This window comes from Pygoscelis adeliae, unplaced genomic scaffold (assembly GCF_000699105.1).
Source record: "Pygoscelis adeliae isolate BGI_AS28 unplaced genomic scaffold, ASM69910v1 Scaffold24, whole genome shotgun sequence".
NCBI lineage: Eukaryota > Metazoa > Chordata > Aves > Sphenisciformes > Spheniscidae > Pygoscelis > Pygoscelis adeliae.
The window spans coordinates 2,368,263-2,394,028 of NW_008824806.1; the positions used below are offsets into that span (position 1 = coordinate 2,368,263).

Below are 25,766 nucleotides of genomic sequence, written 5' to 3' on the forward strand. Positions count from 1 at the left end.
CGTCCAGTCCGAATCATGAGGGTCTGTGACCCACAGAAAATAGAGGTGGTGGTTCAGACTGAAAGACTGCACTGATGTGGGGTGGGTTTTTGTGCCAATGTGAAGAGAGAAGCATTATCCAAATAAATGTAAAACAAGGAGGGCAAAGTTGCAGCTGGTGAGATAAAGAGGATGAGTATGGCTGCTGCTACCGCTATTTATATGGGTGGTGAAAAGAGAGGCTGTAACACCAGTGAAACGTGGAGAAGTGTGAGAATTCATCTCTTGAGATCCAGGTGGCTAAAATCTCATGAAATTCCTGTGTCTAATATTTCATTAAGGCTAGAGCAGAGTTTCCAACTTTTATGTAGCCAAGGTTCATTGCTGCCACGCTTTCCTTCTCCTTACCTCTCCTTTCCTTCTAACCTGCCTTGACCATGCTCCTCACACCTTTGTCTTCCTGCTTCAGCCACTAAGCCATGCTACATACAGCTCTGCTTTCCACATCGGGCTGATATTTTTTCCTCTGTCCCTTCCCCAGCCTTAGCCCTGAGACTGCTCCTTGTCTTTTCTTTGGCTGAAATTGCATTGGATTTTGCTTGAACCACCTATTGCCTGTCAGATCAGCAATCACAACCATGCAACAGTTGTTATTAGTATGGTCTCATGTTCTGGGTATGATTTGTTTGGAGAGACAGTGAGAAATTGAATGAAGTTGAAAGAAAAACAAAAGCTATCAAGAGATGGAAAAAATGAATTATGAGTTAAGACTAAGAGAAAAGATAAATATGCATGGCATGGCTAAGTATGTCTATGGCTGGAGGAGAGGAAACACAGTTGTATCAATTAACAAAAAAGAAAGAGAGAAATTATCTAGCACAAGACTTGGAACCAGTAACAATAATGGGAAGAAAAGAAGGAAGCATATCGGGATTAAATGACATATATTAGACAGGGGAATTGTTTTCCAAGTCTGAGTCTTACAATAATATTAACATTCTGCTTTTAAAACAATTTGTGGAATATAATTAACCTTTTAAAAAATCTTTATCTTTAAAGATAAAGCCATTACCGTTTCACACCTAGATATGATTACATAATTTTAAAACCTATCACTGTCTGCATAAATGATAATGATTCTCAGAGAGGAGAACAAGTGAGAACAACCTATAAGCATTAGTATGGAACGTGTTTCCCTGTTTTTCTGGACAAATCTTGGGTGGTTTTCTCATTGAAAATAAGCATACTGTAAATGCAATTATGGTATCAGATGGGTAGAATTCTTTCAGCCAGAAGAAAAACAATGCGAACAGATTTGGGGAAAGTATAAATATTCAGATAAAAATCTCCCCAAAGAAACAGCTTGACTTTTCTTCACAAAATGAAGTACACTTTTTCAAATCATCCTGACTTAAAAAATGATAATAATTAAAAATAATCTAAATTATATATAAAATTATATATAAAATTATATACTCTGGACCACTCCATTACTTTTCTTGTTTTGTTTTGTTTTGTTTTAGATTTGTCTTTAGGCCAATAAAATAATTATTTATAGAGATCTACTTCCACAAAACCGATGTCTAATATTCCAAGGGTGCACCTCAGACCAGCTTGCTTTTCATGATGTATGGACAGCCATTGTAGTCAGCACTTTTAAAATTATGGAATTAAAAACTGAGAGATCATAAGACCATCTAATTTGACCCACAGTGAATCACAGGCTCCTAAATTTCGCTAGTTTCCCTGGAATGTATCTGAAACTTGTGTTTGGCTAAGGCATATCTTCCAAACTACACTCAGCATTGATAGGAAGGCAAGAGGTGCAGAATCCAGTCCTTCTGATAATTTGTGCCAATGTTTAATCGCTTCCACTGTTAAAAAATGTGCCTGATTTCTCATTTGAATTTGTCTGGCGTCCAGCCATTGGCTCTTTTTATGCTTTTCTCCACCAGATTGAAGAGACCTTTAGTGCCTAGTATATTTTCCCCATGAAGGTACCTGTACATTGTAATCAAGTCACCTCTCAATCTTCTTTTTGATAAACTAGACAGATTGAGCTCCCACAGTAAGGCATTTTCTCCAGCCCTCAAATCATTTTTGTGGCTCCTTCCTGAACTCTCTCCCATTTTTCACCGTCCTTTTAAAAAAGTGGACACTAGCACTGATGAAATATTCCAGTAGCTGTCTCACCAGTTCCTTATGCTCTTCCCTGTATTTATTCATCCTCTGAAGAAAGGCAGAGCTAGTCAGAAGGCACCATCTGGTGAGGAAGTCTGACTGGTAGGGGGCAGATTTAAATACTTAAAGAGTAGCAGAGGGGAGGGTGGAATGGGCAAAGGACATTTAAAGACTGACTTGCTAGACTATGATCATTTTTAGTTTCCCCAGGAGGTTAGTGAATTCTTCTCCCTTGGACTCCTATTGCCTGTGTTTAGAAAGGTGAATAGCAGCAGACTATAAAATACGGAAAATGAAAATTTCATTGGGATTACACATGGATGAGGAGAATCAGCATCCGCCTGCTGGAAAACACAGGACTAACGGGGGTAAGGCAAGCAGGGAATAAAAAAGAAGAGAAATGCCATGACAGTCAAATAAGAACAGAAAAAATCCACAACAGTCAAAAGAGTACAAAAAGAAAGGGGATTTCATGACCCTAATTGATGTCGTAACCTATATTAAAAAAGCACTGAATTACTGAAGTCTCGGGATGCAGGTCCAGTATTCAAGCCAATGCCCGCACTGCAGAGCCAACACCTGAGAGAGGAGACTGATGATTTTGCCCCACTCTGGCACCGCAAATTGTATTTCTTAGTGAAAGATCCTTTTTAGAAGCTTATAAAGATGTTGAGTAAAGGGCAGGATGTAGAACCTGGGAACTGTTTACTTATGCACCCAGCTGATCATAACTGCTGGGGTAGCTCATGAGAAAAAGACTGCCAGACAAGCATAAAGCTTGTTGCTGAGATCAGAGGTGACAGTCTGAGTTGCATATATAAAAGGCATGCAAGTCCAAGAGAGCTTTCGAATGACTGTTTCAGAAGCTGGGGAAGCCAAAAGCACTTTCTTCCCCCCTTCTGCAAGGACTGAAGCGTTTGTCTCTGGCTCTGCATTCAGCCATGCTTATTCATTCCTTTATGATCTTTAGGTTGGATTTCTACAATGCACGGTGACTGAGGAATAATCTTGAAAAGTGCATGGCAGCCTCAGTTGTTACAGCAGGAGGCTACTTACTACTGTGAAGGTATTAGCCCAGGCAGAAAATATACTGCATGAGCTCTTCACTGTAAGTGCTGACCCTGTATTCACAGTAGCACAAGCATTGTTTTACCTTTTTTTTTTTTTTTAAATCATCCAAGTAATCAATAAGAATTCATTATAAAGGACACTCAGCATTTAAAAACATGTAATTTTGAACACTTTTTGTAAACTTATGCTCCATATAATTTCTTACACTTCCAAGAAAGGAGCATGTAAAGTACTGTTGTTGGGTTTTGACCATCTGACTTTTTTTTTAGAAACATTCAAAAGCACATATGGACTACAGTTGATGCGTTCTGAAAAATCAAAGCTTTTCTTTTTTGTTTAAGCCCTTTACTAAAGCTCCCACAGCCCCTGCTAATATCCACATAAACTTTATCATTCCATACCGATGTTGCCTGAATTCCAATAAATTAGGCAACACAAAGAACACCAACAGCAAAAATTACACTTTAACTGAGTAGATAGTCAGTGTTTCTAGGAATTCAACAGTCTGCTATGCCTAACCTATTGGTGTCACCAAGGGAATACAAACAAAGGAAGACTAACATGGAATTATCTTAAAGGCTTCTTAATAACTGAAACACAGACAAGATATGGTATGGGATGCAGGAGAAGAAACCTTTCCAGACATCCTTCCCTTGTTTTGCAAACAGCCATTGCAGGGCATTTTCTTCTTTCCTTTAAATGGCAATTAACCCCTTGAGCCCAACACTAACAAATACTTGTCATGCAAGTCCAGTTCACTCCAGGTTTTATCTCCCATGCGAGACGGTAAAAAAAGCCCTATGTTCTGATGCTTCCAAGTCACTTTTACACTGTGTCAATGTGCCAGGATGCATAATTTGAGAGTAGAACACAGAATGGCTATAAGTATTAAGAAGGTCTTTACTTTCAGGTGTTACTTTTGCAAAATAAAATAGTGACACCAACAGAGGGTTCCTCATCTCAGGAAATAACAAGGAAAATACATTTAACGGTTACATTATTGTAACAAAATTAAATGTAAAGGAAATGCTTTTCAAGCATTCATGAACGTGATAAAATTAATGCTCCTTTTGAGAACTGCATTTTCTTACATTTACTTCTTTCTGAAGGTAAATTGTTAGGGAAGTCTAGAAAACTTCATGTAGCTGGTCTTTTCTTACCCTAGCATGAAGAAGTAAAGAACATTTTTTTTTCCAATTTATTTATTCTAAATGGTGTTGTATCCAGATAGATGCAGCATTCTTATATTGGAATAATGCCTTGTACTTGTTTCACTATTTGATGGTTTGATTTGTCATTTCCCAGAAATATAATCATCCACCTTTTTCCTGGGCAAATTATTCCACCGTAAAATAGAATTATTAACTCCTCAAAAATCTTCTGTTCAAACATCAGACTTGCCTCACTAAAGATAAGCGTCTTTAATATATTTGAAATAGTGACACTTTGTATTTAATTTCCAGCTACTATAGGAGTTCAGTAAATTACCTTCCCATTAGTGTTTTTGATAGATGTATACTGTGCATTCATGTAGATCTTCATATTCTCTGATATGAATGTTTATTTCAAAATGTGTTTTTTAGCAGCGGGAATGTGACATTGCACACACAGAATCAGAACAGGAGAGCAGAAAAAACTAGGTACTATTCCTATTATTACCCCATCTGCTTTTTGACCTTAGCTAAATTACACTGAACTTGTGCTACCTCAATTTCCCTAGTTTAAAATTGAGATCAAGATACTTCACTCCCTATGTAATAAAGCTAAGTATTTCTTTATATAAAAATGGGAGATCCTTTAGCAAAAATGATTCGATGCAAATAATCTAACGCAATACTATGGTTGAGAATCTGAACAGAGAGCTATCAAAAAATGCAAAGGCAAACTCCCACAGCAATTAAAAAGTAGGTCATATTGAATGTATGTGTTAATGCATTGAAGGAACACATACTTGCTCAGTAAAAACTGCAGTGGCTTTAAATACTCAGACATATGTGAGTTCAAATTCAATGCACTGTTATAGCCTGAAAGTTGTATTTTCATTTAATAAGACTTTATAACAGATAATTCATTGTTTGCATTTTATCCAATCACTTCTGATACTCTGCTCTATTGATCAATATGGTTTCTTTCCTTTTATCTTGACATTGTAGCAGCGTATATGTAGAACTGCAATGACATTGCTTCATTTGACATTGTAATATTCCCTGTACAGCTGCATTTACATCATTTTCAGCCCTTTAGAATGACAATAACTCCCATGAAATCAAATGATGAGCTATTATTATCACAGAAACATCATGAAAAATAAGTAGTTTGAAAGCTGGATAGCAATATATTAGCTATCCAAGCACTTCAAAACACAGATTTTTCTTTTTTTAATATAGTAGTCTCTAACTAAGTTTCTCTTCTCATTCATTCTCCTATTTGCACTGCTAAAAACGTGTCTTGGAAAAGATCCATTCTTCAGTAACTGTCAAATGAACATAAGGACAATCATATCACAGGTCCATCTACTTAAATTGTCAACAGCAGATATTTAGACAGAATGATGAGAAACAGGGCATGAATGCTTCCCATGGAAAATACACAGGAATCATCATTTAGGAACATCTTGAGATAAAAGTTGTACCAGCATTACTACATTTAATAGCTTTCTCACTAATTCTCTAATACCTTTTGAACCAATCTTCATAATATTTTGGTAATGAGCTCTGCCCTAAGAAGAAATATGTTTCCTGTTGTATATTAAAATGCAAAATCTCATTTTCTGGAATGTGACTTTCTGTGACTAAGAAGTGATAGGTATCTAAATAGAGATGTTTATTCTAATCAACTGGACTTATCTCTCAACTTCAGGAAAGATGTATGCCTATATGGAAAAACTTAGCCAAACTGTATTAATACATTAACTTAGTTTCTGCTATGAGTGATCTTGTATATAATCCTAAGAAAGGCATTTAGAATGCACATAATGGGCCTGAGTTACTTAAAACTGAATTTTCTTGAAAAAGGGGGGATTTAAATTAAAAACTGTCTCAAAGACACAACACTAGCACAGTACTTTTTTATGATGTGCCTCTGTGGATTCAGTACCTTTTCTCCTGAACGGTTACTCCAAATGAAGCATGTGGCTTAGAACTGATATCAAACCCAATGATGTTATGTGCAATCCACATCTGACGAATTTAAACACAATTTTCATAAAAGTCTCTTCATTCATCATAAAGGCCAAACCCACTCCTTTTTATTTGTGAGGTTTTTTTCCAGTGGAGTTGCTATTATCTTTCATCTTGTACAATAAAAAAGCAGAATCAAAAAAACTACAGTAGCTACTTCTGATGTGGGGATTATGTTTTATATGTACAATTCATTTCCTAAGGGAAATCTCTAATGTGTAGGTGAATAATAGTTGCCTCTAACTTTCTGGCTACGTAGATATGATTTGGGGATTAGAGACTGGTTAGTTGTTGAGACCCTCAATCTCTGCTTGGACAACTGAGGCAATCAGCAGCAAAGCTGAAGACTCCTGAATTTTGCTTCAACAATGCAGTAGTACTTCTCTCTAAGCAAAGCAAATCCTCTGCCTATAACAAAAGTAATACCCCAAAGGGGCTTCTAGTAGGGACTTAATCACGAGCTATCCAGCAGCAGTACAACATCCACAGTGCCTAAATATTTAGGTTATCCTCTCTGAGGTAACTAGTAGTCACAAAACCTCCCACAGAGTTCTCCTCTACAGAGGAGGAACTATTCTAGTGCTGCAGTTACTAACGTTTTTGAAAACTAACAGTTCACTGGGGGCTGGGGTCTCGTTACTTTTGAATCAAAGCACATCACAGGTGTTGCGTGAGGATGTGAAATACTGGTTACATCCAGATTCCCTACAACTCGAACAAATTGCTGCACCACTCAGTCTAGCTACCCTCTTTCTAACACTGCACACAAAGCTCCCGTGTCTTCTGCAGCCCTTTCCCCAGGGACCATCTGGTTGGCTTATAGATATCTAGCAGCTATTGCATAATCTTACTTTTAATTTAATCTTTTCAATCAAAGTCAGGACACCGGCAATCAAGAAATCCACTCACATATCTTTGTTTCAGAGACATGATCTTCTGTGGGTGTACTGACCAGGCTCCTAGTACCCTGGTTCCAGCAGAAATTTTCCCAACATGAACACACAACTGTGTTTTGTTATCTTCACTGAAGATGTTTTTGAAGGCTGATTACAGAGCATTTTGGAGAAAGAAAATGTTCCTTCGTAATTTTGCATTGGAAAACTGCCGGTTAAGAGTTGAAAAAAAAAAGTGCTTGCTTTTACAAATTAAAACATTCAGATCAAAGGATTAATGTGAAAAAATGAGGTATAAACTTTCAGTAACAAGAAACTACTGCTACAAAGTGGTCATTTCTATTGGTCTAGAGGTGGTCTCAGACATCTTTCCTAAGAAAATATGTGTGGCTGTTCTTGTCATAATGTAAAGCTATAAAACTGGCATTTAACTGGAACTTTATGGAATCATACTTATGTATTCTGGACCTTTTAAAACTATATTAAAAATCTGATAGAGATGTTGTTCTATGCTAGTTATATCTTTATGATTTTAGGGGTTTCTGGGGTTTTGTTTTTTTTAAAGCTTTGAATCCCTCATAGTATTCACAACAAATTCAGCTTGATTTTAACCTTCTGCAGTGACTACTGCAAAGCTTCTTAACTTTTACACTATAATGCAGTCAATGTATTTATAGTTCTTGAAAATGTCACATGGCAATGTTATGCCAGGGACAGCACATCTCAGAGACTCCTTAAGATGTCTGCATTGTTGGATTCTATTTGTAGAGGCATTTTTGTCAGCAGCAATGAAGAAAGAGCTGCTGCTGCAGCTCTTTCAATAACATTCAAGCTTACAGTTGACCCAAGGGGCTCACATTATGACATCCATATTTAATTTAACAATAAATCATATTTTCATGGACTACAGTATTGCATTATAACCTCACTGTTTTATGTGCATGGGAATGCAGCAAAAGCAGGCTAGTATGTATCTACAACACAGGCTAAATGGTTAGTTCATAAGAGCACGGTCAAAGTGTACAGTGACGACAATATATAAAAGGTTTTATAACAACTCTTAGAAGTCGGGGAGGGGGGAAGGACAAAAAAAGCTGTCCAGAAGGGACCGCATTTAATGTAAGGTGCATTTTTTTTCAGTCCTCTTAACTGCACCACCTTGCTTACTGTCAGTTTTAGTTCTGCTCTGCACTTCCCATTGCAGTCAGCATTCTCTGTATCTCATTTTGTCTTCCGCTTCATTCAAGCATATTTAAGGAGAAAATTAACACAATCTGAATCTTAAGCTTTACCCATCCCTTTCTCCTCACAATAATTTCTCCTATTTGCCCTGCATCTTTTACTGTTGACCTTCTAGCTGACTCCAAATTAAGTGTTCGTATATTTTCTATTTACTCGCAAATCTAGTCCTGCTTGTTCATATTTATTCTTGCTCATCTCCCTCTTATTTGCTTCTGCCCGTATCACATCACATCATCCTCAACTTCTTTACTTTCTATTCCTACTAACTTCCACTCTTTTTCCAGTGCCTACTTCTTGCAGCCCTCTGCAACCTAAAATTCACGTAATTAATTCTTTCCTCCCCATCAGCATTATTAATAATCTTCTACCAGCCAGATTATGGAATAACTTCATTGCTCTTCTCCATCAGCTGCCTCTGGCAATAGTTTACCCACTATTTGCACTGCTCTCCTCCATAGACTTTATGAAACCCTATTATCTCTTTTAGAAGGTTCCACTTTTCAAAACTAAGTAGTTTCAATTACCTTTTTATTGGCAGCCTTGATCTTTGGTCTAGATGTCATCCTTAACATACATTACATAAAATTAAGGAAGAGCAACCGTAGTAAAAAGCATTTCACTACTCTGATCCATGTTCTCTTTTTACCTCTCATCCAGCCTTCTGTTCGTCATGTCTTCATGCATTGTATCTAAATTAGATTTTCAGTTCCTTGGGGTAAGAAGACATCATTTTCATTTATCTGTAAAGCACCATGCATGCTTATGGCTCTGTAGAGATGCTAAATATGTATATCTACATTTATTAAAATATTGATGGTTTTATCTATTCATACAGTGCAGAGGCAACATGGCAGCAGTTGTATCCATTTAAAAACTATTTTCCATCTATAATAGCTATAATGTGATATATTTATAGTAGCTGCATGCTGTTCACACTATTTCCTAGTTCATACTTACTTTGCTCTTTCTGGTCGTATTAACTAACACTGCCCAAAAAAATAAAAACCTCAATTTTCTCTGACAGCATCAAAATCTTTTTCTAAAAATAAAGCATAGGGGTAACATACAGTGGTTTTATTACTCATCCATACTGTGTGATCACAGTCTTAGTGGGTGAACATTGCTGTACCAGCTCAGGACTGCTCCTGCCCTCCAAAATCTTGTAATTTAAATAGTCCTGATGATAGTAAAAATTTTAGGAATTTTGGACACCAGCATTTTTACTACCTAGCTTTAAAGGCATTGAAGTATCTGATTTTCAGAGTACTAGAGCATAGCAGTTTCTAAAACACAAGGTCTTGAAAAGGGAAGTTCCTTATTATTTTTAAAATTTTGGCTGACAAAATTAACATAATTAGTGCCAGCATATGTTCTAAAAGCTAGGAGGGTTTTTAATGCAAAAAGATAAAATGAGGATACTACCAATCCAGTTATAACATATTAAAATATTTCTATTAACAAGTGCAGTAACAGGCTGTAGATATACTACCCTTTGTAGTCAAGCATATTTATTTCTTGGTTAGACAAAAAAGTAAGTAGGCATGCCCAAATCCCACAGCAAAATCCACACAGGCCCCTGTCATGACCCAGAGCTCATTGCATGAATGAGCCCGTACTAATCATTTCAAAAGTTAGCTCAAAAGATAAGGAATTATTGTAGAGTAGGCACCATATGCAGAGCAATTAAAGTGTTCTGCTTCACATAACACTTAATAAATGGTTAAGCATTTAAGCGTTGAATAAAGTGAACATCTTCGAATATCCTGCTTTGCAGGATATCTGAGCTGAAAACTTGAAATGGGTTGCTCATTCGTGGGTCAGTACGTAGGGAGTGGTCTTAACAAACTGTTTACTCAGAGTAGCAGGAGAGAAGTTGCATGGGGATAATGCTACTGGCATTTCTACATAAAGTGCCTTACAGGTGATGGATTTAATATTTATATTATCTTTGCATACAGAGACCTGTTTCAACCAGTGTTGCACCATGCTTTTTACTGGATAAAATGATAAACATCAATCCAGCTTAATGTCAAACAACATATATAACTAAACCTGTGTAAGGCTGCACTGATTACAGTCAGAACACACACGTTTAAAAGCTTTGTTGGAATGAACAAATGGCAATTTCATTTTACCCAACTTTTGATGTCTCCCATATAGGCATCTACTTCAGAGCTAGTCCCCTTCATTTCCTTACTATGCATGAAGAGAACTGTGTCAATGAATGCCTAAGGTATGATTCATCAGACCTACTCTAAATGTTTACTTCGGGATAAGCCATTGTACATTGTAAAATGACTAGATTTGGTAAATGAATCCCATTCATTAAACAGTGAGAATTGAATGTTTATTCATTTCTTTACATCTTCAGAGAAAGTCAATTCCAGATATCCTGCCTACAGCCTTATAAGTAAACAAAATAGGGTCAATGGCCTGACTCAAACACCATCCCTCAATAGTCCGCGGACCCTAATTTTTACTCCTTGACACAACTGCTGTCCGATGCCAACTATTACTCTCCAGACATGGCTTGGGGCCAGATATGGCACAGCACAGAAAGTGCTCTCCAAAGGCAGCTAGAAGATGGTCTGCCTGCTTCAGATAGAAGCAGGCCCTACCTGTTGGTTTCAGTGCCAGAAAATGGTCCTTTGCATCTTTTACTTGAACAAAAAAAGTTAATTGGCATGAATGACAAGTCTAAATTGCAACTTTAAATGAAAAGGAAGTAGATGGAAAGGTAGCTTTTAAATGAACATTTTAATGAAAGTAAGGATAAAATAAAGAATATAAACATAGCAAAAGCAAAAAAGAAGCACGAAGATGGAAGAATGGCTACAAAAAACTATTAAACTATGATATGACATTCATGATTGTGATAACTTTGGACAAATATAACAGGGAGACTAGCTATTATCTAAATGAACTGGCATTTTAACACACAGCTCTCTTGATACCTAACGAGAAGATCTACTCCCTGTAAATTACCTCAGAGAATACTACCAACAGAAGAAAGGTGGGGAACAAATTTCCGGAAGACTGGAAATTGGACCAACTTTGTTTCTATCAAAACTAATGGTAAAGCATCTTCGGAAAAAATGAGCTTCAGTAGTGCTGAACACTTTTGGCCATCCTGACATAAAGGCAGAAGCTAAGCTATAACGACTTAATGGCCCTGTACAGGAATGAATTATTACATGGACTTTATTGTGTATGGGAGGTCATGTTCTGTAAGGATATTATGAGATGTAATGGTCAGGTTTTCAGGTGCACTCAACTCTACATCCTTCACAATGAGAAGTATGAATGATAAGCACTTTTGAAGATCAATGTTGTTGCTTTGCTCAACGAAGAACTATGGCCCTACAAAACTGAGTTTAGAAATAATGTATGTATGGAGCACCTTTTCATCTATTTCCACTCCAGGATGGGGGAAGCTGGATTAAAACTACTTGCTTTCCTTTCAGCTATTTTTTTTTTTCCTAATCACATCATTTTACTCCAATTTACATGAGTTTTAGCTTCAAGAATCATTGCTGAATGCAAATAACCACAAAGTAAAATTATATTAAGTTTGCACAATTGATCTTTCATCATTTTAAATGGTACCTTTTAAAATTTCTTGTAAAATCAGCCTGAAATACTCCCATTGTTGACTGTCATCAAGTAGAGCAGGGTCACTTCGGGAAAGCCCATTGTCAGTGATGTAAATTATAGGGTTATTATATGTATCCTAGAACAAGAGAGCAGAAGTTTTATTCAGAACAGATGTAAGAAAGCCCATAAAATCAGATGCATTACCCTCTATCTTTTCTAAGCTACAAACTAAAACTAGTTTTCATCAAATTGCATTGACCCTATTAACTTAATTTTCCATGAGCTGACCTTTTATGACTAACAATGGAAAAGCAAAACTGTGCAAATATCCATGAAGACAGTGAAATGACTTATTTTAATGAGAAGACTAAAATATCTTTCCTGCATTAGCATCTGCTTATTGTCACTGCTCCTTAACCCCTTGGTACTGGCAGTCACCACACGTCCCATTGCCAGGAGTAGATGCATGCCAGGAAAGCCTTACTGCTGGCATCAGAAAGACCATTTCTGGAGTTCAAAAGATGATATAACACTGGTGTGTCATTTCAAACTGTAAAATAGTTATCAAGTACAAAGGCAATAGGAAAATACTAAGGCTTCTACTCTTTATAGCCAGCATGCAAAAATTAAATTAAGAATCCCAAGGTGACTTGTTTATTTATATCTTGTACAATGTCTTATGCCATCCAGATGGGCTCCTCAAAAAACCCCAAATTGCCAGTATTACTCATTGGATTCTCAGATCCCCTCATTGGCCAGCTAATAGTGGTAAAATGGTCCTGTGAGCCTGAGGTCATTCCTTGATATAACACAGGAGCCAATGCAAATCCCATGGTATTACAGCCAGGCATAAACTCCCAGTTGCAATAGGCCAAGAAGGATCCATTATTTGCTCAGCTTCACAGTCCATTGAAACACTTAGCCTCTTGTCTGCATTTTCTTGGTCTTAAGTTTAACAGTTGAGGGCAAAGAAGTCAGCAATACTCATGATCATAATTTTTTCCTCTTTAGTGGATTCCAGAAGCCTTGATGATAAGTAACCCTGCTTTGAATGCATTGCAGAAATCCAGGACTTTATGATGGCTGGATATTCACTATCAGTAAACACTGTCCTGACAAACCCATCTAAGGTAAAGGACAGGTACCCTTTAGTTGCTTTTTGGTCTGCTACAGAATTTGTAGAGGTTCTACCAGTCTGAGTTCAGAGCTATAGCCAAAAATCAACATTGTTTTCTCCAAGTATCTTATTGCAACAGTGTCAGGCTTTAGCATGAGCTTTTATCACATTATAAACTGCCTTGTAAGCTCTGGTACCAATGCTGGGGCTATACCTTTTTCACAACCACCTATAGCAACAACGTAAGGCCCATTAATAGTGATCACTCAGTCTCCAAATGTTCTGAAGTAATATTTTGCATGACTATCAAAGGTCTCAATGATCTTTTCAGATCTCCAGCCACCTTCACCTTCTAAGGACTGAGGTAAGCCAAAGTGATACAGTAAGCAGGATGTCATTTTCCAGGTTATTAATGATTTTGCTGTAATAATTGACTCCTGAAAATATTAAAAGAAACAAAAAAGGGTTAACTTAATAACTTTATTACATTTTAACACATGAAGAAACCTCACTGCACATTTTCTCTGTTAAGAGATGCAAATATTTCCTCTCAACCGCATGCTGACTACTGTTACATCACCCCAGAGTTGGCAAAAATGCTCAGCACACAAAATCTTCCAACCAGGCACATAAAATGAAATGAGGATGCAAATTTCAAAATAGATCGGTGGACAGCAACTCCCCAGGAGAAACATAATTCTGATGGGTGCTGGTCACATGAAAATATAATCCTTTCATTTAAATGCCTAAATGGCAGCCTGGCTGCATGTACAAGACAAAAGCGTGTTGAAAAAATCCTGACACTTGAGAGCCTGACAGGTAGATTTGTTCTAATGAAAGCATTTCTCTCCTTGAGAACTGTATCTTTTAAAAAGTTTAGTGCCACACTCAGCAAGGTAACTAAGCTGATCTTTTATGATTTGAACTTGGTTAGCTGGGTGAGCTGTTTTCTCTAGACTGTTCCGTTTTCCATCACTGTCTGTGCCAGCATCAAAACAAAGAAGATACTGTCAATGCCTTCAGTATTTTGCAATGGTGTGAATTCAATGGTTCCCTCACTAGCTGGGGCGTCTTACCAGATCTATATGACATTTAAGGCTTTTCATTGGACTGTAATAGATTTTAGATGGCGTTTAGGGTACTGGTGTCTTTAGCCACCAACTTGAATGGCTTGGCCATAGTTTATGCAAGAAACCATCTCTCTTCCTTTTACACTGCCACTGCTGCAGACTGCTCAGTCCCTCTAAGTGCAAGAAGGAATTAGCTCACCTCTCTAAAAGCTCATGACTTCCAACCGTTCTTGTCCCTCCTTGATAAGACAGAGATCAACTAATTTCCTGGATGTGTTGTTAAAGCTGGCCAGTACTGGGGATGTATTTCTAGAGGCTTAAAAGGAATTCACCTTCTGTTCAGATTTAGCAGTGGCTGACACGAATATGTTTCCTAAAGGACTATTTTTATGCTGCTGAGAGGTCACTGTAAGTTTAAATCTCAGGATACCTTAAGCTCTTATATAGGCATTTTTAATTTTGCTTACATCCAAACACAACTATGTTGCTTTTAAGCCTTCTCAAAACACTAGGTATTGCAAAACACATCATAAGCTCTGGTTCAAAGAGTATCAATTAGCTTGCTCTTTTACTTGAACTATCTGGTTTAGTGCGGTAATTGGAAAAGGCCAACAGTGGCCTTGAATTATTACTCGTTAAGCTAAGAGGCTCCAGCCAGAAATAGGTCTCCATCATGCTGGCGGAATGTAGAAATCGTTCAGCCTTTGCTTCAGAGACTTGGGCTTAAATATACCAAAGTGTTTAAGACCCTCAGAAACCTAAAATTCATAAAAATTTCGTGGGTCTTAGACCACCACAAATCCTAAAAAGACATAGGTGTTTATGAAACATTTATCCCAAGGCCTTGCTGTATTAAAACCCAGAACTGAGAAAGGTCTAAAGAAGTTGAGAACACAGCAGAAAGGAGGAGGAAGACTAAGTTGCAAAGGTTAACAAAATGTATGCTTAGGAGGTTATGTATGGTTTAGATTATTATTCTTAACAGTTTCTGAACCAGAGATTTTGTTTAACCCAAAGCAGGAAACTTGTTCATTAGTAAATATGTCTGTACTATATTGAACTATAACTTCCCTGGTATTTTCAGGTTCAGCTTGCTGTGTATTGATATTTAAAAATGCCAACACAGAACCCCATACTACCTTCTTCTTAAAAGGACAGTATTAGACTTCAAATTATCCTAACTTCAGATGACTGATCGTAAGAATTTCCGTCGAATGGCTTTTTTATAGACAACATTTACTGCAGCAATCAATTATGAACCCCAGATTTAGATAGTGCCTTCTCGTAAACAAACAGGTGCATACACATCCTTTTGCACAGCAAGACTCAATAAGTTTGTTTACAAAGTAATTCACAATAAATCTCACAGATAGTTTGCTTTTCCTTCTGAATGCAGCACCAGAAAAACACATTAAATTCTGAGGACATACGTGCCTGTTCCTGAGAATGCACCCATGTAAAAAGGAAGGAATATACCAGAATTTTAAATTTTGAAAAGAAAATTCTTGCAATTTGCAAGCACAATTAGGAGCAAATACAGTTTGCTACTGTTACTTTTGAATGGGGACTTATTTGACTTCAGTGGGACTGCGTGTGTGTTAACTATTTGCTGGTGGGACTGCAAGGTTTACTACATAAACTTAAACTGGGAAAAAAGAAATCCTTTGCTGGTACAGCATCCTGTTCTACCATATTGAGAGTAATGCTTGCCTAGAAGACACTAGCATTTCCCATTCTAATCTTCAAATTATAAATTACTTAGTACAATTTATAACATTTAAGTGCAATCAGCTATCATTCATTTTTTACATCTCAATTAAAGACCAATATTGGAAAAGATTTATGGTTTGTGTTAGGAAATGAAGAGAAATAGAACTGCATCCCTGAAAAATGTAAATGTCAAGTCAAATTTCCAGATTGTCTCATACCTTCCAGAGTAGCCTGATTTAGTTTCTATGGCTGTATCTGTGGGTCAGCTAGAAGCAGAAATACAGAAGAAAAAGTTCTGAGAAAGTGTATATATAAGGTTTTTGTGGAGACACACCAAAATTTTGCGATTACAGACATTAAGGACCATTTTGTCCCTGGAAAGTGAAGAATTGTTCTTTTCTCCTTTCTGTCGTCTTCTCTCCCCATCCTGATTCCTTACCTTCATGCTGAAGTGAGGCATAACATCAAACTCTCCCAGACTCAATACCCCCACGCCTACTACTTCTGTCTCCCTACACACTGACACCTAGTGTTTAGCAGCTAACTTGCTCTGCTCAGGGCACCTTCTAGGGTAAAAATAATTGTACAAAACTACTTTAAAAACAAACTTGGTGTAAGTTTTAACCTAAAACCTGACACGTCTTAGGAACAATACACCTACAACATCGCTGCTTTAAAAGGCCCTACCCCCACCAAGTTAGAAACAGAATGGTTTTAAAGGTTTTCAAATGTCCTATGTCTTGGGTGTGAAATTGGTAGTGAATCAGTTGGTGTGAATGATTTTATTTGAAAGGACATTGCTCTAAGCTTTCTAATTCTTCACATGCTCTTTGTAAAAATGTTTATATAGAAGATGATGGCCTTTCCATGCTATGCAGTTACAATTGCTTCAACAGATCACTGCACAAGAGAAGTGAACTCCTGCCTAATGAAAGCCGGCCTACTTGGAGTTCCTCCAATGCCCTTTCGCTAAATGTAAAGTTCATAATATTAATCAGGCAATTCCTTATACTGGGGATCAAGTGAACATTTTCTGAAATTACAGCTGAGTTTTGACAAAATGTTAGCTTTCCTTACCAAGTGCATTCAGGATCTCTGCTTGCTATCTCCCACTCTGACATCTAAATAACAAAGCCCGTTCAGTAGGCAGCTCTGTGCAGTTGTACAGTGCCTGCAGCCCCAGCTGAAGGAATATCAGTACAGGAAAGAAACCACAAGGACTCAGCCAAATTTAAATTCAACACGCCACAAAAAGTGTTCCTAGGGAAGGGCAAGCTGTGCCAGTGAAAGTGGGCCACATATTGTAAATTTTGGTGGCAAAGGAAAGGCTTCCATTCAAGCCTCTCCAGGATGTTGGCACAGTTTTTGCAGTCATGCTCTGCAGGGGAAAATGGCTGGTTGGTCTGTTTACAGCAGATTCACCAGCCCCCCCCCCTTTCTGAATTCTTGAAACAAAGGCTCTTCCACTCTCTGGTGAAAACCGTAATCTGCAGGATGCAGAGGACAGGCTGCTGCCTATTGAACAGCCAAACTCTACATGACCAAAATTCTGCAGAAAAATATTGCTTCTGCTGGTATCTTCATAGTACATATCCTGGTATCCTAGACCAGGATAAGCTGAGGAGCATTTTCTAAGAAATCCTTTCCCTTTGATGCCTTCCATCTTTGCAATCTTCAAACCAGTGGAAGAAAAGAATTGCCAAGGCAAACACTGCCCCAGAAGTACAAAGATATATGTCTTCTTGGTAGAACTGAGATTCAGAAAAGTAGGAGACAGAATTGAGATTCAGAGCTTCATTCAAATCTACTTTGCTTTTTTCTCCTCAGAACATTATCCTCCCAGCATATAAGAGACCTCAACCAACTACTTTGATTCTCCCATCCTTTCTGGTTCAGCTTCAGTTGCTTTTATTCTTCACAATTCTCTTTATTTCTTCTTTCTTCCATTCCCTACGTCCTGTAGGCAAAGCTGCCATTTTCTATCTTTTCCTAGTATGTCACCTTCATCTTTCCCCTAGTCCATACCAACGGAATTAAACAAATCAGAAGCGTAACAAATTTTATATCTGACTTCTAGCAATCTGACCAGCTTGTTTATGTGCTGTATGCCTTTTCACTTTTACACTGTCTGCTGAGATTGTGAAAACTCTTCTCTTCAGAGCAGGGACTGTCTTTTGTTTGTCAGAGAACTAAGCACAGTTCCTAACTGAGTCTGAAGAAACCTCTCTAATTTGCTGAAGAAAATATCTGGGAAAAGTATGTCCCTCTTAGTGTAAAATAGTTGATGTGAAGTTCAGTACATCAGAGTGTACTGATAAACTATCTAAATGCATTTGCCAAATAAGACACTTGTCTATTGTAAGCCATCCAAAAATATCCTTATGGCTAGGATCCCTGTAAGTATAAACATTCTGATGAAGCAAAATGATTTAGAGTTACAATTAAAAAAACTGGAGTAAGCAAAAAGATACATAGGAAACATAATACTAATCCTATCCCAAAAGATTGTGCTATCCAAGGGGATCTGGAATATTAATTAGTAAGTTGTTGCAAACCTATAAAAAATCATCCCATAATTACTCTGAAAAAAGTTGCAATTTCAAAGCTACACTGCAGAATAGCATACTGGATTAATTATGCCAGACTGCAGCAATAACCTTGAATTAAAGCTGCAACCTTCTATTTTTAAGAAACAATTGCCTTTCTGGTTGATGAAACCTGTCGTCCCATCAGGTAACAGACGTGACCAGGAAAGAGAAAAGCGATAATGAGTCAATCCAAGCTGTTTGATACATTTCAAATCTTCCTCCCACAGAGTGTAGCTGCCACAAGCTACATCACCAGTCTGGTTCTTGAAAACTCGATCTCCTCCCTGATGGGTGAATGAGTCCCAGACATTAGGGCCCTTTCCATCTGCATTCCAGCCTTCTGCTTGAAAAACAAAACTTGGTCGTTATACTTTTGACATCAAAAGACATATGTTGGATGTAAATATTCATCACAAAGTAGGCACAAAACCCTCAAAATCCTATGAGTAAAATGAGCAGTATTCCCTCCCCCCTCCTTATGTCATTTAAAGTAACTAGGAACTTTCAAGCATTAGTATGTATTTGCATTAGGGTTTGCATTTATTCATATTTTTGCTTGCTGCTAATTATTTGAAAATCCTGTTTTTAAAAGCATTCAGAGTTCTGACACTCTTCATAATTCCTTAGCCAAAAATCAGATGTTTGCAACTCTTGAGATATTACAGGTTTTCACAAAGGCCATTTTCTAATGCAACTTCCATCCATAAATGTAAAAGATCAGTCCATATCAAAGAAAGCCTTTAGGGTATGAGAAATACATTCAACAAATAGGCACTTACAGCTTTCTGGATGTCCTTTGAAAATCCTGACAGTCTGTTAAAAAGAAAGGAATGCCATTATGAGCCATGGCCCTAGGCATATACAAGCTGAATTAATAACACAGCTCTGCAAAACTTCTGCTTTTTGCTTAGCCAAACGTTCACAGAAATGAATTTTGAATGCTTAAAATCCCTGCACCATTGTCTTCACTTTCATATTTTTGGGAAATTTCTTTGCAATCCAAAATTGAGATAGACAGATTACCTCTAAAATATTCAAAGTTTAACTGTTGTTTGAGATTACACAATACTAACATTACATAGTATTTAAACCAAATAAATGCACCTTTCTTCATGACAAGCTTCTTTGTCTTTCCAGAGCAATGCTGTAACTGAGGCAAACATTTCATTTTTAATGTGGAGAGATTTGTAAACTTACACCCCTGCAAAGTGTGATTTTATCATAAAATTCCAAATAACCCCAAAACGGCCAACCTCATTTACCAGCAAGATGTTTCAAACCCCCAGTGAACACACTGTTCCAGGGTTACTCTTTAAAAACTAAAATGACATTGTGTGTTAAAATCATGTATAAATTAAATATCAGTTGGGTTGTAAGATTAATAACTATATAATAGCTACATATCAATCCTCAATAAAAGTGTTTTAATAATCAATTAGTATCATAGAAATTAGAGATGGAGGAGAACTATTAGGAGGTCATTGAGTCCATCCCCTGCCAAGGCAAGATTGCTCCCTTAAGTATATTCAGTACTTAACACACATCTGTCTTATTAAATCTAAGTTTAATGCAAGGTTAAGCATATTGAAGATACTTAATTTAAAGCATTACTAAAATTTGTAATATCACTTCTGTAACCTAGCTTTTCAAAGATCATTGTCACATTTCATGTTCTTTACAGAATTTTATCGCAGCACACGAACACCGATACATCTACATTTGGTTGGTCAGTAAATTAAACTCTTATATGGGACAACCTTCAAAGTAGGTCAAATTTTAGATCCAGACAGTTTGAGTTTCTCTTAATCTCAGATTTTATCACAGACTTTCTGCTCTGTCTGTATACTCCTTGGAAAAATGCAGTACTAGAAGTTTTCTATATTCTGCTTCTGATTTCAAATATGCCTGCTGAAATAAATAGTCATTTTAGAGGAGTGCAGGAAATAACAAATAACAGTAATTCTTTGGTGGTACCTAGAATTTAGAAGCCTTTAAGAGCAGGCTTCCTGCACCATATCGATATGATATAGCTCATTTTTCACTACAGTGGGAGTGAAGGGAAGTCAAAAGCTGCCATAACGAGCAGCTAACACACCTTCATTTAAGAATCAGCAGCTAGAGCAGATGCTGAACGATTTCTTTTTTGTCTGCCTTCCTCCAGCAAAGGAGGTGGGAGGGAGGGGTAGAAGCATTTGATTTTCAGCAAAGCATGACAGTACTACTCCAGTGGTCATTAGCCACTATAAAGCCCTGACTGGGGCTGTGGCAAACAGACCCACTTTCAAGCATTCCTCATGCTGTTTGAAGAGCCTCTCTGTACAGTGCAGAGTATCCGAGCTAGCTAAATAAAGTGTAGGAAGCAATCTAGCCAAGGCAACAGAAAGCTCCACATACACTGATGTATCCTGCTGAGCCACAATTAGTCTGCACAGAGCTCTGCTCTGCTTCAGTGAACTGAGCTTGCACCTCTAAGCTTGCTCAGAAACCTCCACGCTACACAGCACTTCACAGTGTAGACACACCCTGAGTTTTAGCGAACTTCAGGGCCAGGAAAGAACGGTGATGAGGAACTGATTTTACATTTCAAACACATAGGTGAGACTTAGCTACCAAATCATCATATAACACATCATCAAATGATTAATATAAATTATCATGAAACGTGATGCGTGTTCCCCATTCTCTGCAATTATTACAATGGAGTAAGATAGAATGTTTTTCCTTTTAAGTGAAGCTAGTGAAGCACTAATATTACTGATCAGACTATTTAAGTTTTCAAGTACTTTTCCAAGTTAGCTTTTCTTCTAATTCAGTTGTGCTTTCACCTTTTGGAGTGAAATTTTCTTGGCCTGGTCTCTGCTCAAAAGGTGAAATATTGTTTGAATTAATGCAGTTCAACTATTTGGCATATGAAAGAAGTAAAGAAAACCACTTTTACCATTACGAGAATTTTTTGCAACTTTTCCCTCTCTCTCTCTCAAAAAAAAAAAAAAAAAAAAAAAAAAGAGCAAGCACAGCACCAGTCTACCTTTCAAAGGGTGACTTGTTTTATCAGTCCTAAATGTTCCGGCGCCTTTGAAGAAAATGTTGCTGTTGTGGTTTTAAAAAATAATAGAAGTTACGGGATCCCTTTGAATTCGGCAAATGTTGGCAACATTGGCAGGAAAGACAGGGAGCGTTTCAAAGTTCTGGTATGAAGAAAAAGATTCTGAATAAAACAATTTTATGTGATTTTGCAGGTGGTTTGAGCTATCATTTAAAAAAAAAAGAGAGTTGAAATTTAGCATAGAAATGGCCCTCAGTAAGAAGAAGTGCTTTTGAGTGTTCTGGTGCAAATTGATTTTGATTTGACTGAGTCATGAACCTTTGAAATCTGCACTTTGAGCATGCAGAGTACAATTGGTATGATTTTTTAGCACTTTGAAATATACAGAGTGGCGAAGGTTGCACTGTGCATAAATACATAGCTGACAGTAAAAAATAAAGTAGCCTGTCAGCCCTTGCCTCATCCACTGTGTATCTTGTGATATGTGCAGCAACTGAGTTTGGAGTCTACAAGAACTATTGCTTCAATCATGCTGCCTCTAAGTCGGAAGCTGCACAGCTTCCAAAGCTTTCAGGAGAAGGAATTCCCTGTTGAGTTTCTTACTTCTGTGGGAAAAGGGTCATTTGAGTAGTGTCTAGACCACATTATAGATTATTTTTTTTTAACATTTCTCCCACTCAGAAGCCTTAGGAAAGCTCATTAAAGATACATTAAGAGAACATTAAAGTTGCACATCTAGCCACTCAAAAGGCAGGAAATTATAATGTCATTCTATTTGCACACACAATTCACATTTTGAAAATTAGTTAGCAGAGTTACGCGCATTGCAGGACTCGAGCTAGAATCTGGCCCAGAATATTGATTCCCCGGGAACAGCGAGCTGTTCAGTCTATTAGATCAAGCTAACTGAGCTCGTTAAAAGGTAGCAAGCATGGGCAAGTACTCTCACTTTCAGCAATAACCAAGAACTAAAGGCTACATCCTCAAAGACAATTTTAGATCTACAACTCCTATTTAGGTACTGAAATCAATGGGAGCTAAGTGCCTGTATGCTGCAGGGTATAATATGAGAAAATCACACCTATATGTATTTTAAAGGTCTCTAAACACACATTTATGAAGGGATAAAGGTTGGGGGGGTTATGGCTGTAGGTGTCCCTGTACCTTCTGAGTTTGCATTCCCTATTCTGCCACATATTTTCACATCATGCTGGGCAAATCACTTTATCAGCGCCTCGATTCAGTTGGGAACATGAGACATGTCCCTGAAGGAGGGTCTCCACAAGTCCAACTGTTAACCTCTCAGTTCACTGTTTTTCATATTCTTTGGAGATTAATTCCTAACCGAGGAGCCGCTGTGAGTACCAATGTCTGATGACGTAGTTCTCCCATCCAGTTTTGGAATAGTCAATAGTAATATACTTAAATTAGCTCTAGAGAAAGGAAATACTCAAGAACTAGTGGGAAAATTACTTATTTCTGCTTCCCCCCCCCGCCCCTCAATAGCTAGTAAAAGGTTTCTCCTCTATTTCCATCACCTAGCTTTATTTCTGCAATTTGAAACATCTTTTACCCTCTTCTTTCTACTCGGGCCAGAAGTGTTTAAACAGAAGTGCTCCAGGGATTTGCATCAGATGTAGCATCTATGTAATGAGGCAAAGATCAAACACCCTCCTTCCTGGATCCAGACTTTTCGTTCACTTAAAACTTCCTTAACACTTTGGCAGCTAAAAATTGACACCTTCAATTTGATATGCTGCTGTAGCTGCACCCCAAGCAAATCCAACTGGAAAAGCAATATCCTCTGGCATCAGCTGCAGAGGACAGGCGAATACACAGCATTATGCGATGCTATGGAGATACGGGCTTCATTTGCAGACAACGGTTTCTGGCTCGATCATTCTTCCACTTGTTACAAGCAGATACTGAAGACAAAAATAAACCCTGTGCAGCTTCACACACTGAAGGGCAAGCCACGCACTTTGCATATCTCAGGATTTAAAGCAGAGAGGTTCAGTCAGCTAACAGTGAAAGTGGAAAAGGCAGCAGTGGAAAAGCCTAGGGTGGTCACGGTAAAAGGGCTCCACCTAGTACAAAGCATTACTACACAGAACAGATCCCTGTTCCCCTTCACTTCCCTCTCACCTCCCACCTCCCAGCCAAAGGACTTTGTGGACCCTCTATGCAACATAAATCCTTTAGCCACCAGGCAAAAAGTCATTTCCACCCTTTTCAGTAAGCTTCAAAACCAACAGCACCTCTTCTTTTCTGGCATCAAATTTATATTTTTTCTCTCCCAGCACCAAAACAACTGGCCTGCAGTAGGTAAGAAAGGATGCTTTAGCCATTACATGTTTAGCAGTGGAAACCAATGAGTAGAGGAGGAAGATTTGTATGGGCGTACAGACAGAACAGCTATCTTTCTCCTTCTTTAAAATCCCATGCATGCTCTTTTTTTCTAGAGCAGCAATGACAACCTTATGGCATGTGTGCCAGAATCAGCATCTGCAAAACAGCCCTCAGGTCTCTTCCTCTACCTTCTGTCAGTGCCGTTACTGCTCGCCTGTCAGCAGGCTGAGAAGGGAGCAGCAGCAGGAGGACGAGTCAGGGTATGATTGTAACAAGTAGGATGGGCTGAAAGTAGTTTACTGTCCCTTCCCAGAAAACTGCAACACCTGGCACACTAGATGGCACTACTGTGATTTTTTTTTTTTTTTTTTACTTACAGGAGTTTTTTCCCCCATTTATTATAACACTATATTCACGTTTCTTTTGCCAAGGTCCATATCTGCACTTTTTGGACTGCTAAGCAATAACGTATGATCACTACTATTTTTTCTTCTTGTTTACTTTTCTTGCGCTTTTTTGATTTTGAAACCTTTCTGAGTGAGGACCTACTCCTGCAAAGCATTATACACATAAGTGATATTTTCTTTGATAACAAAAATAAGGCAAACCTTGACATATACAGAAAAAGCCACTAATACAGTTAATGCACATACTTTTGCCAGAAATGCACAGAATGATAGAGTCAACTTCTTCGGAAAAAAAATCCTTTGTAGAGATGCAGAGACACTGATTTAATTCCAAAGTGCACATTGCAGAACCAGACAGTGCAGATGCAATGCAAAATAAATCAGGCTTTCACAGCAGGCATGCATTTCCTCAAGTGTCTTTCAAAGGAAAGGTAAAAGCCCTTGAATACAAAAGAACAAAGGGGGAAATGAGGCACAACATACCAACTTGTTCCCAAAACACATGCTGACACATGGTCTAGGCAAACATACGTATCCTTTACGTGTTTTATACAGATGACCAAAAATTGATGCAATGAACTAGTTAATGTTCTCTGGTTAAAGCAGCCTCCTCAGGCTTTCATTTGCAAGAAGGTAAGCATTGGACAGTTAACAGTAAAACTCATCAGGGACACCTTAAATCATGATTAATAGGTATTAATGAACCAGAGTAATAATGCATATTTTTTACATCATTAAATGTTATTGGTAGGTACCTTTGAAAATGTAAGTGACATTAAATCTTTTCCCAGAAAATCATACAATTCAATTTCACAAGAAATATAATAAATATGTAACTCAATAATAGGGGGAGAGGGGCAGACAGGAGATAGTAGCAATAAAAACCCAATAAAAAGTTTTATAAAAATGCTTAACCATAAAAACAAGGCTAAAAAGTGTCACTGCTGATTCCCTAGCAGGAATCAACAGAGACAGAGATGGGTTTTAGGAGAGATTGAGTGGGAGGAAAATATTCCATAAGCAGTCTGGGGAAGAGTGAACAAAATTTGCCTCAGAGGTTAAGGCAGATTCACAGTAATGAGATAGCAGGCTATGTCAGATAAGTAGGCAGATACTGAAAGATGCAGAGCTTCAAAATTCAGAGAAGCTGAGTTTACGGCAGCTAATCTCAAACTCTTCTGGCAACCCAATTTCTAGATTTGTGACCCCACTTCTGGTTGTATTTCTGGACTCATGAACCCATTCCTTGTTGCAGTAGCGGGACTTGCAATTACACTTCCATTAGACCCACTGCATGTCATGGCCCTTAGGATGCACCCACCTTCTTACTCTGACAATTT

General features: G+C 37.8%; 1 protein-coding gene across 1 annotated transcript in view; it reads right to left on the reverse strand.

The window, feature by feature from the left end:
- Positions 1 to 12,140: 12,140 nt before the first annotated feature.
- LOC103917013 (cytosolic beta-glucosidase-like) overlaps positions 12,141 to 25,766 on the reverse strand; it is a 15,790-nt gene continuing 2,164 nt past the window's right edge. The window contains 8 exon segments of the mRNA XM_009324111.1: positions 12,141 to 12,275; positions 12,558 to 12,625; positions 13,097 to 13,334; positions 13,404 to 13,465; positions 13,468 to 13,646; positions 13,648 to 13,693; positions 18,737 to 18,964; positions 23,412 to 23,484. Of these exon segments, the coding sequence (XP_009322386.1) occupies positions 12,141 to 12,275; positions 12,558 to 12,625; positions 13,097 to 13,334; positions 13,404 to 13,465; positions 13,468 to 13,646; positions 13,648 to 13,693; positions 18,737 to 18,964; positions 23,412 to 23,484 (1,029 nt within the window).